The sequence below is a fragment of the Micropterus dolomieu genome, linkage group LG05 (assembly GCF_021292245.1).
Source record: "Micropterus dolomieu isolate WLL.071019.BEF.003 ecotype Adirondacks linkage group LG05, ASM2129224v1, whole genome shotgun sequence".
NCBI classification, from domain to species: Eukaryota; Metazoa; Chordata; class Actinopteri; order Centrarchiformes; family Centrarchidae; genus Micropterus; species Micropterus dolomieu.
Window position 1 is genome coordinate 14,764,294 of NC_060154.1, and position 13,661 is coordinate 14,777,954.

Genomic DNA, 13,661 nt, shown 5'->3' on the forward strand with positions numbered 1-13,661 from the left:
CATTTAATGCTTTTCTTTCACAGCACTTGAATATGAACTAAGGAATAGTGACCAAGATCTCTAATGATTTTGAAATAATTCAGAGAGAGGGAGAGAAACTTTGAGGCGTTTAATGATTCCAGTAAACAGGTGTCAGCCACAGGGATCTGATGTGGTAGTCCAAGATGAGGCCTTTTCACCATCCTAGTGGCAGGTCATACATTTCACTAAATACAGAACCTGCATTAACCATGAGCACTGCCATCGTTTGCAGCAGCACTGGTCTGTAACCTGGAAGCCAACATCCTGGAAAGATGCTCTGCTACCGCCTTAAGAGCCGAACCATGGCAAGCAGGAACCGACAAGAATACAAATATAGTGGCAAGGATGGTGGTCTAACAGCAGCAGAGAGAAAAGAGGGGAGTGGGCAGCGCTACTGAGTGCAGGGTTTACACACCTAACAATAGATGCAGACCAGAAGCTCCTTTGACTTCACTACCCAAACTCACACCTGTGAAGAATGTTGAGGAGGACAGGAGGGCAGGGGAGGAGGAGAAAAGGAAGAACAACACAAGGTAAAAATCAAAAAAGACAGAGGCAGAGGGATGGTGATCAAAGCAGGGACACAGCTAAATGTGTATTAAAATAAAGCAGTTGAAGTAGCCGATTAATGAGAAACAGTAATAAAAGATAAGCACACCCCAAACTGGGCCTGATCCTCAAGGAGCCCAAAATGTCATATTTTGTCATTACCAGCTAACCAAGAGGTTGCATTTTGTCTACTGGCTAGAAATGTGTATGCAGAATAAGATTTCTTTGTTAATGTTTTACTATGACATATGGCATGGCTATTGCTTTCCTTAATAAGGAGGTTTGAGTTTCACCCTAATTGTAGTTCAACGCTACAGTACAATGCTTTTGTGCATTGTTAGGTAATGATTTTACATAAATAGCTAAAAGAATAGCCAAATTAACATAGAAATATTAAATTTGACAACAGTCTGCCCAGTACTACTCAGTTATGTGCACCAGGTCCCATCTGAATAAATGACCGTTTACAACACATGCATTTTAGCACTATTGATCTAAAATACATTGGTTAAGTGTTATATGGTGTACAGGAGGGCTCTTTGTAGAATCATTTAAGAACCACAACCTTAAATAGGGGGTGATGCAGAAAAAGCGGCAATTTAGAGCATGAAGCAGGATACTTCCTCATATTATTTCACATCTCTGAGTCTATGTTATGTCATTCTGCTGAGGTCACTTTCAGGTAGGATAAATAACAATCGCCGTACTTTAGGCATGGTATACTGTTGAGCACAAGTGAACCATTTTATATTGTATTATATAAAAGCAGAGACAGATTTGCTTGGGTACAATTACAGTTATCTTCATTTAAAACTTGAACACTGACAATAAGACATCGTTTAGGTTTCATTGACTTACCGGAGGACAGGAGGCTTTTGAGGAAAGTGAAGTTCTCTCCTATCTTGTCTAGGTCAGGTAGTAGTTTGGTTATTTCCTCTATCTCTGGCAGAGCTCTGGCTAGTTTATCTGTGGACACAAGAGCTAATATGTCAAGTGGAGAAGATAGAAAGGACGGGAGACTTATCTCATAATTGTGCAGCCATGTTTTAACTAAGATAAGTATAATTTTTTCCTGTTTGATTTACTAAAATCAGATATTCTTTACAAAGAAGACCAAACCAGGAATTAGCACATTCATTTAAATCACGACATTAAAACGAAAACACTTACCGAAATCAATATGTTCACTCAGTTCCCAGACAAAATCAGGAATGACCCAGTTGTATTCACTAAAATCAGGTAGCATGTCCTTCCACTCATCATAGGTCTAGGGATAAAATGACAAATTGATTGTTATCTTTACATGAATGAAAGCTTTTCCTCTACTTTTTCCAATAAGCAAATTGTGCCAACAAAATGCAGAAAAAGGTAGAGAATAGTTCAGAAACCCAGAGTGGAGAGACTCAATACCAACCTTTTTAGCTGTGTACCCTCCTCCCACTGCCGAGCCCAGCAGAATGTATCGGAGCCTCAGCAGCCGGGCAGCGAGGCGGGCCACCCAGAAGTTGCGCTGCTGCTGGTGGCCACGGCCCCCTGACCCTGGGGGAGGCTTGGGAGGCCGCATGGGCAACCGTGACATGGAGGTGAAATAGCGGGCTGCCGTGCGATGAGGGGGACGCTGGGGGTTGGTGTTCCCAGAGTAGCGGTGGTGAATGGCACGGGAGAGAGGGTGCAGCTTCTGCAGCGGTACCCGAAATCTCACGCCCATGTTGGTGGAGACCAGGTTTCTGCAGGCCATGCTGAGTCAACAGAAAAATTGGACAATAAATTAGACAAGCTCCCCTTCCTGGATATATAATCTGTGGCAGCTTCTAGTAATCCCGCCAATATCCCTGATGATGCAGGTGAGCAACACTGAATAACATTTTTGTCTCAGATAAATCCTTTGAAACAAGGAAATCTAGGATTAGTAATATCAGTGGGTTGCGGTAACAATAACAGCAGTAGTACATTTAAAGTAAAAACTAAAATGTCTTCACTTCCAGCCTGTGGCTCTGTCATCAGCTGGTGGACTTGCAATAGTGAATTGAACCAGATGCTGGGAGTAGCAGCTTATAAGTGTAACGTTAATAGAATACTGTACTGTAGCTAGATTACTGCAGCTAGTGTAGAAATCTGTCATGCTATGACATGTTATCGATTTTGTAATGGCCCTTTCAAGGTGTAACGCGCAAAACGTTGCAACATGCAGGCAAAGAGAAGATATGGTAAGTTACATATTAAGGTACCGTTAACTTACAAGGTTACCTGTCAGCATCAGTCATTCAAATACATTATATAAGAAAATCCATATGTTTAGGGTCCATTATAATCATATACTTACAATATTAGAGAATAAAAGGCTACGTCAAATAAAAACCACATCCCCCGGGTTAGCTTGCTAAATTAGCTGGCTAATGTAACGTCAAAATAAAAAAACATCAGCACAGTCCGGTTGGCAGCAGCTTACAACATAAGTCGGAGACATTTTGTGAAGAGATCTTATGCAACTACTTAGCTATAATGTATATTTTTAAATAGGGTCTTTTTACGACGGACATTTACACGAAAGAGGCAGCTAGCTTCGCTGTCCTCAGCTGTCAAAATGACCAGCTATGTGCTTTCCTTACACCAACTAACGTTAGCTTCTGTTACCGTTACCTTCCAATATGGGAACTTACCAGGTAGCTTTACTCCCGACACGCAACATGGTGCTATTATCAACAGCGGGAAAACGCAAATCTCTTTCAAATTCACTCTTTAGGCAAGATTTAATTCATCTTTCCAAAAGGTACACATTTGCTTGCCTGTTATAGCAGCTAACTAGCTATCTCGTTAGCTAACAAGGACACAGCTAGAATGACAGTCCACTTCCTGTGAACCGTGCTACCTTCAAATCCACACGGGCAGAAAACGCACCAGTGAATTACTTCCTATGCATCCGCAACTGCGTTGTGTCATCCATACGGACGTTTCATCACACAACGTTTCATCACACACTTGCCCCGGTTTGTGCCTCTGAAGCTTTTAACACCCAAAGGGTTACCTTCAGTACAATACTATACCATTGTTGTGTAGTCCTGTAAAATGTGTTGGAGGATGCAGGGGCTCTAACGTTAAATTATGTATATATGGAACGGTATATATGGAATAATAAAATAACCATATTTATAAACATGAATGCCTTCATAGGACAAAGAAACAAAGTGCTTGCTACAGTGCACAAAGTGAAAATTCTTTCATCCCTGCTTTAAGTTTCTAACACCAGCAACCTGTCAGTTGGGATATTTAAATAGCCAATGCTGATAACATGATTGATAAAGATGTCATTTGAATGAACAGGTGCAGCATAGATTAGTTAGGGACAATGTGCAATTGAGAATAAAATGATGACTGGCAAGATGGCCATCCAATTATATGATGAAGATATGTTAAGACATGTCTACAGTTAGTTGCGTGACCTTAGCTGAAGTATATATATATATATATATATATATATGTGTCCATACAGATGTAATTACTTGTTGCATAGGCAAGATTCTCCAGTCTCATTTTCAAAAGAATCTCAGTGGATCCAATTTGTTTGCAAATGTTCACCTGCCTCCTAATATACACAAGATCTTTTGTATGCTGCACTTGTGTACTTTAGCGTGAGTGCCAACACCAATGACACTGAGGCTGTACTGCATCTCTCCCAATTCAGGGACCAGAGTCCACATTTCTAGAATGAATGCATCAAAATTGGCTGACAAGGACTGTCACATTCAACAGGCTCTGCTAAATGCTAAAAACACACTGCTCAAAAAAATAAAGGGAACACTAAAATAACACATTCTAGATCTGAATGAATGAAATAATCTCATTAAATACTCCTTTCTTTACATAGCTGAATGTGCTGACAACAAAATCACACAAAAATGATCAATGGAAATCAAAGTTATCAACCCATGGAGGTCTGGATTTGTGGAAAACCACACTACAGGCCGATCCAACTTTGATGTAACGTCCTTAAAACAAGTCAAAATGAGGCTCAGTAGTGTGTGTGGCCTCCACGTGCCTGTATGACCTCCCTACAACGCATGAGCATGCGTGGCGGATGATCTCCTGAGGGATCTCCTCCCAGACCTGGACTAAAGCATCCGCCGACTCCTACAGTTTGATTTCACAGGAGTGTGATTGACTTGGAGTTACATTGTGTTAAGTGTTCCCTTTATTTTTTTGAGCAGTGTATTATGCCTGAATTTCCAGGACACCACCTGTGTAACAATTACAGTGCTCCGTATCCCACAAACCATTGTGTGTTGCTCAATTCTTTACATTTAGGTGATCCCAGTCAACGTGTGTAGTAAATATCTTGTGACCACATCACAATAACCAGGTACTGCACTTATAGTTTACCTGTTTACAGAAATTGCAGAAGCATTATACTTTTAATTTCTGTAACTTGAAGCCTGCTAACCATTCTATCCTTCGTGCCTGCAGCATTATGGTATCCCATTCACGCCCAATGCAAACAAATAACTTGTAGACGTGACCGTTTTGAGAACATTTATTGAAAAGAAAGAAATCAAGATAAAATCTGAAATACAATCCTCAGGGAGAAAGAAATGAAAATAAATAAAAAATAAATTATAAAGTACAAAACATTTCAGAAAATGCACATCTCTGCCAATAAAAATAATACATATACCCCAGATGAGCCTCTTGCTGAGGTGTGGGAGCCGTGAATCAAAAGCACACTGAATATAAATAAACTGTACTGAAAAGAGGTGACATACAGATGGACTGTCATAAAAGATTTTATCAACAGTATGTTTTCATTCAGTTTGGGTATCAACTTTTATTATTTTCTCTATTCATTACAAATAGACACATTTCCCTGAGGAAACAACATCCACATGAGGCTTGAAATACTCAGTGGCTAACTCAATCCAAATGCCATCTGATGGTTTGTTTAAAATAAATAATGTGAATAGGAGGCCAATGCTAACTGTCAACATTCGGAACATGTTATACCTGTTTGAGTATTGAGAGGTTTCAGCATAAAATCCGTTGCTTTGACATAGCTGTGTCAGAATAGAAGGCAAAACTGTAGCGTAGAAGAAAAGCAATAGCATTTACACCACACATCAATAAATTGATGAATTTTCTGTATCAAGGTGCACAGTTATGACTGAATAATTTTGGCCCTAGCAGCAATATAATCATTTCTACAATAGGCTGCTGATATCGAGCAGCAATGCACATTCTTTTTTGCCAATTACATTTCAATTTTTACATGTATGCAAACAATTGTTTTTAAAAGTTCTAGACAAAGAAGGTCAAATATGTACATTTAATGATCGGACAAAAACATAGCAAGATTGTCAGATGTTGCTCAAATTCTGAAATCACTAAGAGGAGGCGCCAAATCCTCACTACATCAGATGAATTCCCTTCTTGTATCAGGTCCTTGGTTATTAACAAAGTAAGAGAAACGAAGAGAGAGAGAAGCTGAGAAGTAGATCTACAGGAACCTGCAGAGACAACCTTCCCATCTAAACCAGGGTGGTTTTAATTGTCTTCAAGCTGTAAAGTAGACGTGCTGCATTATATTTACCCAAGACAGAACAAATATTCATGTCCCCCAATCAGACCTCACGATAACAGACTCAAATTGTGAAATAAATGCCCACGATTCATGCCCAAATAAGGAATTTCCAAGCTAATGCAACTCCATAACAAAAGTGAAAGTACAAATAAATCCAAAAGACAGTACAAATCTAAAGTAGACAGACAACTGATTATAACACAGTACCAAAACAGTAGAAAAAGACACACCAGCCCTTTGATAATCCAAAAACCATACATATTTATAACTAAATCTTTTTACTTTTATGCACACACTACAAATGTACACCTCATATGTATAGATAGAATCCACCCTCTAATATTATCATCACCTTTTAAAGTCCACTTCTGCAGAGTCAAATCAGGTGTGACAGAACTGAACACAGGCTAAAATGAAACTCTTTCTTCTTTTTCTCAAATAATCAATACAGATGTGATGAAAAGTCTTTGGAAATAGAACAAGTGCCTTGCATTAAATTTTGTTCTTTACACAACATTCAGTTCTAGCCTCAGTAGGTATCTAGAGAAGAAAATGAAACACTGAAAGCAAATATAGAAAGGAAAAAATACCATTGAATATTCAGAGGCATAGCAACTCATGTGACCCATGTTTGGGAACATCAGCAACATTGTTTAAATCCAACATAAATAAGAAATTTAGACATTTTTCGGGACAACATATCAGAATATTGGCGAAAAATGGCAAAATAAAGTCCATTTGAGCCATGTTATACATTTCGCACACTGACAATTTACCCACAAAATACTATAACCTCTCATCAAATTAACAATTTATCCATTAAAACTATGTTTAAACTACATTTCACATTTGAACTTTTCATATACACTGTATTGATCCCAAGTTTCATATGCATTTGTAATTTCATTACAAGTCTCTCAACAGACAATGGCTTTTAGGAACTGAGCAGACTCTTGTTATTACTGATGTTATGTAAATCTGTTGTGATTTTGTTTCTATGTAAATAAAATTTTGAAAGAAAGAGTAACGTTACATTTAGTTTGACATTCTTTTGACATTGTGCCTCAAACCACAGATTAACACTCTGAAATACTTTGGGACACACACTGTTTGAAATGATTATTATTGAACTGTACAATTCACGAAAGGCGGGCTGCTATGCAGAGTATACAGTTATACTGACATTATGTGTGGGTGTCTTTAAAGTGAAACTCCACCCTAAATCTGCCTTTTGAGCATCAAAACACCATCTCTTGGGGGCTTTAAAGGTGGATTTCCAATTGTACCAATTTTAATGGCTGAAAAAATGCCATTAATAAATTAAGATTTAACAATTTTTATTATAGGAAGAAGCTACAATAGTTTACAGCCACCTTTTGAGTTTACAGGGAGCGAGTGAGTGTTTGACACTTAAAGAATATATTTTGGGGAGTATCACTTTAAATATCAAAGAAAGAGCAGTGAACATAAAATATAGCCCTTAACTCTCTCTAGGCAGGTAGCCTATGTGTAATACATGAATACAAGTGTGTATGGTAACCAGCATCCACCTTGTGTAGCATGTGCTGTTGCATGAATGTTTTGAATGTGCCAAGAACAGGGAGCTGATGAAATTCAGAATACCTTGATTTGATTTACGATTACATTTTTATCAGTCTTCCATAGGAAGAAATTTTGTTTTTGTTTTTTTTTTTTAAAGAAAAATATGCAAATATAATATAACTCTGGAGCCAAACTGATATGAGTTTGTAAATGTAAGATGCTTTGATTTATATGGTCTCATGCATGTGATTAACTGTGCACGAAAACCAGCCAGATCCATGCTGTTTCTTGTGCAGAATTTTTTAAAAAACAGAGATGTCAATGTAAATATTTCTTAATTCTACAGTAATGCTGTATTTGTAGTATTATTTCTAGTATTGCAACCATCAAGTCTTCAGAACATGATCAGGAGCTGGCTTCATGCAAGTCTTGTTATGCTTTCAGTCTCCTGTCTGGTGTCATTAGAAGATGTCAGGACATGGCTCATAGATGCAAAACCACAAGATTTGGGTTGTAGCCACACTAGCGGCCCAATTATACACTAGATTTTTTTTTTTTTTTATGGATGAAACGTTTTGCTGTTGTTAAATCTTTACCACTTTTGGCCTGATGGGAGTGCCACAGGAAAAGCTATGTTGTTCCCTGCCAGACATGTTAGCAAGGTATGTTAACACTTAAGTAAGTAACGTTAATATGAAGTACAGCTGAGGTTGATGAGAAGTCCTTAGTTTTAGAAGTATACTGTTATGACATGAAATATCAGGGCCATAAGTGTCTGTGGTAAAATTCATAGCAATACATACACTACAGCAGCATGGCTAAACAGCTGAGATGAAATGTGTCCTTCTGTAATTGTCTATTTTGCCCCCCTACATAGTATCTTTGTTAAAAACCCTAAAGGTAAACTCTGACACATCTGTCTCCCTTACTGTTCTCTTTAAAGTCCTTTATATTTTACAAGCCATCATTATATGAATGTCTATGAAGGATTTGGCCAAATTATGGCAAAAATGCAACCTCAGATTAGTTTGAGGTTCATCATTTTGTTCCTTCTATCATCAATCTGTGACTTCTGCCTGGGGTATGCAATTGAACAACAAGTTGACTGCAACTGTTCCAAGATTCCCAATCACAGTATGCTTGAAAGACTATTGGAATACTTGTCTCAATGAGTAATTGGACATCCTTGGTGGTCAATGGTAAAGCTTTTCTTTTTGGTTATAATTTTGTGCTCTCTGCGTGCTTGCCAGCTCGTATAGCTAGCTCATTAAAATTATTTTCTACATTTACTTTAGCTGTGTAAGACCGCTACATAGTAGCAGTCAGAGCCTGCAAAAACTGTATGATCAGATAGTACAGAGCTGGTCAGAACAGTCACCAACAGATATGTATCCATTATTCCACCGACCTTCAGCACCACAAGTCTTTCCACTTTTAAGAGAATATCTCCATTTTAAAGTGAAACCTCTTTCTTCTATCATCTTCCTCAAACTCTTCCAGACTCTTTCTGTATGGACCAATTCTCTTACTCGCCGTGTGAGTGGGTTGTACTTTAGACGGCCTAAGTACGACCCCTCTTCTAGGCTATCATCTATTCTGCTTTTTCGGTGAACATACACTGCAATAAGGAATGGGAATTACATTTAATGTTACTGATGTTTAAATGACATTTAAAGACAAACAGGGGAGACCTGAGAGCGGATGAGTGGGCGAGCCAGAGAGAGCAGGATTACTAAGAGAATTGAAACTTAACTTCATTTGGTAGTTATGTGTGATGCTTTTGCAGTAACTACAGAATCAGAAGCAAGTTTCTGTGAATGGCAAAAATTTCATTTGAATAGGCTGAATGTGCATTGGAAAGGATAAATTAGATACTGAGCGGGGGGGTGCTAGGAGTTCATGATTTGATAGGTGGAGCCGTTTTCTGGGCGGGGCTTGGCTTCGGTGGTAGTGGTTGGCTTTGGAGGCCAGTCGGGGTCCACACTAAGCTCCTGGGCCAGATGCATGTAGCGAGCCTTGGGTGCCATCTTGTGTGGGCAGCACAGCCAGGAAAGACACTTGTACGCCCACAGGTCAATGCTCCCCTGAAAATACCACGGTACCAAAAATAAACAAATAAATAAAATAAAAATACCAGAAAGGATAAAAGGGGAGGGATGAAAGGTTCCGTGAACTTTTCTTTCAAAAACTGCTTTTACTGACCAATGCAAGATGATGGTGGCATGCTAATATTAACTGTTGGATGTAAAATATAGAACTAGAATATTTGGGTGATATGCATGCGCATTTGTTTGTTCTGGTAAACTGTAAAAAGTGTGCATGCATGCAAGTCATTCAAAACAAAATTCAGCATGATAATAGCTTGAAGGAGAAGGAGTGTGCAGACTGTTAAAAACAAGCTCATGGAGTCAAAGATCAAACAAACAAAAGGATTCCACAGCAGGTCTCTATAGATTAACTAAATACATTAGACATTTAAGCTAGCCTGCTTCAGTTTTAAATATACTGTACTTGATAGTAGTGTTGTAGTACTTGAGACCGGTCTTAAGACCACTTTTTTATGTTCTTGGTCTCGTCTTGGACTCGATAGCATTTGTACTCAGTCTTGTCTCGGTCTCGGACATTGAGGACTCGGGATTGTATTTCAAGAACAGTCAAGACTATAACTTTGGGAATATCAGTAAATTGCTTTTGCATTGTCTGATTTATTTGTTAACTTCAAAACTTTGATTGGATGTAAAACTTATTGCTTCAAATGCAACCAATAACGCTAAATAAAAATGTGGTGTTACCGTTAACAACTGTCACCCCTCCCCGTGATGGCAATGCTTACGTTGAAGTGTTTGTATGTGGGTGTTTTAATGAGAATTTGGATCTTTCAGATCAATTTGAGAAGTACCTATGATCTCGTTCTACATTTTATTGTGTGTCATGTAATGTGGGAAACTGGTCTTGGTCTTGATTCTGTCTTGCTCTCCCTCGGTCTTGGTCTGGACTTTGTCTCGGCCCCCAAAAAGTCTTGGTCTGGTCTCGGTCAACTCTGGACTTGGTCTTGACTTGGTCTCAGTTTGGGCAGTCTTGACTACAACACTATTTGATAGTTTTACTGTTGGAACCACTGACAGTGACTAACATAGCTATCCAGGACATAATAGGCAAACTAAGGAGAGGAGGTGGCAAACAATCATACGTTTAGAAAAAAAAAAAAGCAATGGGAGATATCCAAGGCTTGGGAACGGTTTGAGCAATTAACAAAAAAATCTATAATAATAATCATAACGCCGTGTTTGTATATTCATGTGCATTCACATAATTGTAGTTACTGTTTTCCGCAACAATGTGCATGGCACATATTTGACAACATATCACTCACAAAAATGGGCAGATACAGTAAATACAAACTACATGTGCACTTTGCACTTAAAAGCAAATTCAGTCAGCATCTTGCATTGTAATGCACGTCACCACCTTAAGGGCTTATTTCACAGATGGTTGAAGTTGCTTTAAATACTATCATGCCTCACAAATTTAACATACTGACAAGATGAGGATGAAGGTTTTTATCTTGCTAAAGTAAATGTGTTTAACAGGTACCGCCAGCTACAATTACTAGCTACAAATTTGAAAATAGCAATCAGCTTCAGCAGAAACGTTATTAACTAAAATACTTGTCCCTAAGAGCTAAGTTATGAAACCGATCTCAAAATTGAGCCTGAGAAATTATTGGTTTGGAGTAAAACAGCAACTGTTATCAAGCCCTGAACAGAGGCCCATCAGGGTGACACGAGAAGGAGAGGACAGATCAGAAAGAGACTGATGTCTCGCACATGCATATATTGGTTAGCGGTAACAATAGAAAGGTGCGCTCTGTAGCATTAGAGCAAGAAGTGGGGACAGAGAGAGGGAACACCACACAAGAGGAAAATGAAAGGGCTAAAGAAGAAGGTGTCAGATTTTCCCAACCTGTGGTGTCGGGGCAGCAGGAGTGACACCAAAGCTGCCCTGTTTTTCTCGGCTGAACACAAGCTTCCATAAGATGATGTCAAGGATGAAGGTCTATGGAATAGCGCAGTGTGCAGGGAAAGAATTACAGAGAGGCTAGTTTGTTTTCACATAGCGTCCGCTACGGTTTTTTGCACAGAGGTCTTCAATTGTTTTTGCAGAGCCATAATGTATCAAAGCTTTAGCTAATCATGTGTGGCAACTTACATTAAGCTGCATGTTAATCATGTGAGGTTAAAATTTAATTACACACATTAGCAAGAAGAGAGTGCATGGATACTATTGTTTCACAATACTTAACCTTTTTGATTATGCGCAAAATCATTTTTGGTAGATTTTTTAAAATTAACTTCAAAAAAGGTGAAAAGGAATTTGCACCAGTGGTTTAGGAAATAGCATCATCTAGGGTGTCTGATAAGCAGTGCATGTATGCAAGGGCAGCCATCTAAAAAGGAAGGCAAAGGCACAGTGATACTGCTTCACTGACTAAACTATCCATTGTCATGCAGTTGTACAGCAATAAATTATTTTCTGAAAGAGCACTCGTCCATCCAGAAATTAGACAAACGTATTCTGCTTTGAAGTATTACAGAAGCATACATTTCACCAAAACATGTTTAAAACGGTTACATACTTTTGAGTATGTACTATTATTAAGTACCATAACAGATACCGTCGTTTTTCTCTTTGAAGAACATTTTCACTTAACAACATAATTTCCTCTCACAACACAAGACTGATCCTGCTGTCCAGCTAAATGAGACAAAGATGAGCACAATGCATGACAAAACAAAAACTGAACATGAGAAAAACATCTACGGTTACCATGTGTTTTCAGTGTCTTACCTCCACCACAACAGACACAGCAGCATTGACTAAGATGATGATGAAGAGTTTTAACCTCCATTCAAACGGGACACAAACAATCTGTGGAGAGAGAGGGTGGGGGTTGGGGTGGAGGGGATAATTAGCAAGACAGCCTCTTTTTAAGGCTTTATGTGTCTGCAACACTTCACACAGGCACATCATAATGAAATTAGGAATTGGACCTTAATATTATCTCAAAATATTAAAAGCGTATAGAGTTCAGCATGATAAAACAAGCTACATGATAAAACAAGCTACAGTCATCAACAGAGCTGAGAAAAGGACTATGTTTCTTGTGCATCTTACCTCTAGAAACTCATCAATGCCTTTGACAGGATGGAACATAATGAACAGCAGGAAAACATACAAAGTAAAGGCGGACAGCACAAAAGGCCCTGGGGAGAAGACACGTAAAGACACACAAACAAATTTATAGCACACTGTTATTTATGGGTTTTATGAAAAAGAAAAGATTTTATGGGGGTAAGAATAATAAAAATAGTGATAGACTCCTGAGTACCTGCTGTTATTAAAGAAATTAAAAAAGATTAAAATTAAGATTAAACAATCCTTAAACTCAGCAACTATTTCCCATGCTCAGAATCACTCTACTTTCCTTTCCTCCTTTGTTCAGATTCTATTAACGAAGGTTATCAACTAGTTGTTCACCATTAGACAACAGTTTTGATAGAATAAGTCTAAAATAGAATATTTGAAAGATTTTCATTTATATTGATAAAATAAGAGTGAGTCGAGGGGATGTGGTTACATGACTTAATTAGTGATCAGTTAGTGCCAAATTATCAGGTTATTACATTTTAATCATTAAAGTTTAACTAATTTTCAATGAGTTGCAAGAAGTTGACTATTTTCTATTTGAATGAATATCCCCATAGTCTAATGTAAGCAAAAGTCTCCAAAGTATATATGTCTTGGTTCATTGAAGATAATTAATGCACTGAAATCTACTGCTACAGAATGTTGTAAACAGTACTAAACTACTACTTATCAGATTTCCACCAACAGACGTTTGCTGAAAAATTACATCTTATGGTTTAACTCAAAAATTACATCTTATGTTTCCTAAGTCCTAAAAGTTACTGTTTTCAGG

The 13,661-nt window shown here is 38.2% G+C and overlaps 2 protein-coding genes across 6 annotated transcripts in view; both read right to left on the bottom strand.

Moving 5' to 3' along the window:
- The window catches only part of opa1 (OPA1 mitochondrial dynamin like GTPase), a 38,783-nt gene extending 35,343 nt beyond the window's left edge, over positions 1–3,440 (bottom strand). Inside the window, exons 1-5 of one of the 4 annotated variants that reach the window (XM_046048682.1) lie at positions 3,231–3,440; positions 1,985–2,309; positions 1,741–1,837; positions 1,429–1,536; positions 437–490 (exon numbers count right to left, since the gene is read on the bottom strand). In XM_046048682.1, the coding sequence (XP_045904638.1) occupies positions 437–490; positions 1,429–1,536; positions 1,741–1,837; positions 1,985–2,309; positions 3,231–3,259 (613 nt within the window). In that variant the 5' untranslated portion in view covers positions 3,260–3,440. The remainder of the gene's footprint in view (positions 1–436; positions 491–1,428; positions 1,537–1,740; positions 1,838–1,984; positions 2,310–3,230) is intronic. The other 3 variants (XM_046048684.1, XM_046048683.1, XM_046048685.1) reach the window with 3 other exon arrangements.
- Positions 3,441–8,253: 4,813 nt separating this feature from the next.
- Positions 8,254–13,661, bottom strand: part of atp13a3 (ATPase 13A3) — a 131,948-nt gene continuing 126,540 nt past the window's right edge. The window contains exons 32-35 of one of the 2 annotated variants that reach the window (XM_046048679.1): positions 12,857–12,945; positions 12,530–12,610; positions 11,645–11,737; positions 8,254–9,765 (exon numbers count right to left, since the gene is read on the bottom strand). In XM_046048679.1, coding sequence (XP_045904635.1) covers positions 9,571–9,765; positions 11,645–11,737; positions 12,530–12,610; positions 12,857–12,945 — 458 coding nt within the window. In that variant the 3' untranslated portion in view covers positions 8,254–9,570. The remainder of the gene's footprint in view (positions 9,766–11,644; positions 11,738–12,529; positions 12,611–12,856; positions 12,946–13,661) is intronic. The other variant, XM_046048681.1, reaches the window with a different exon arrangement.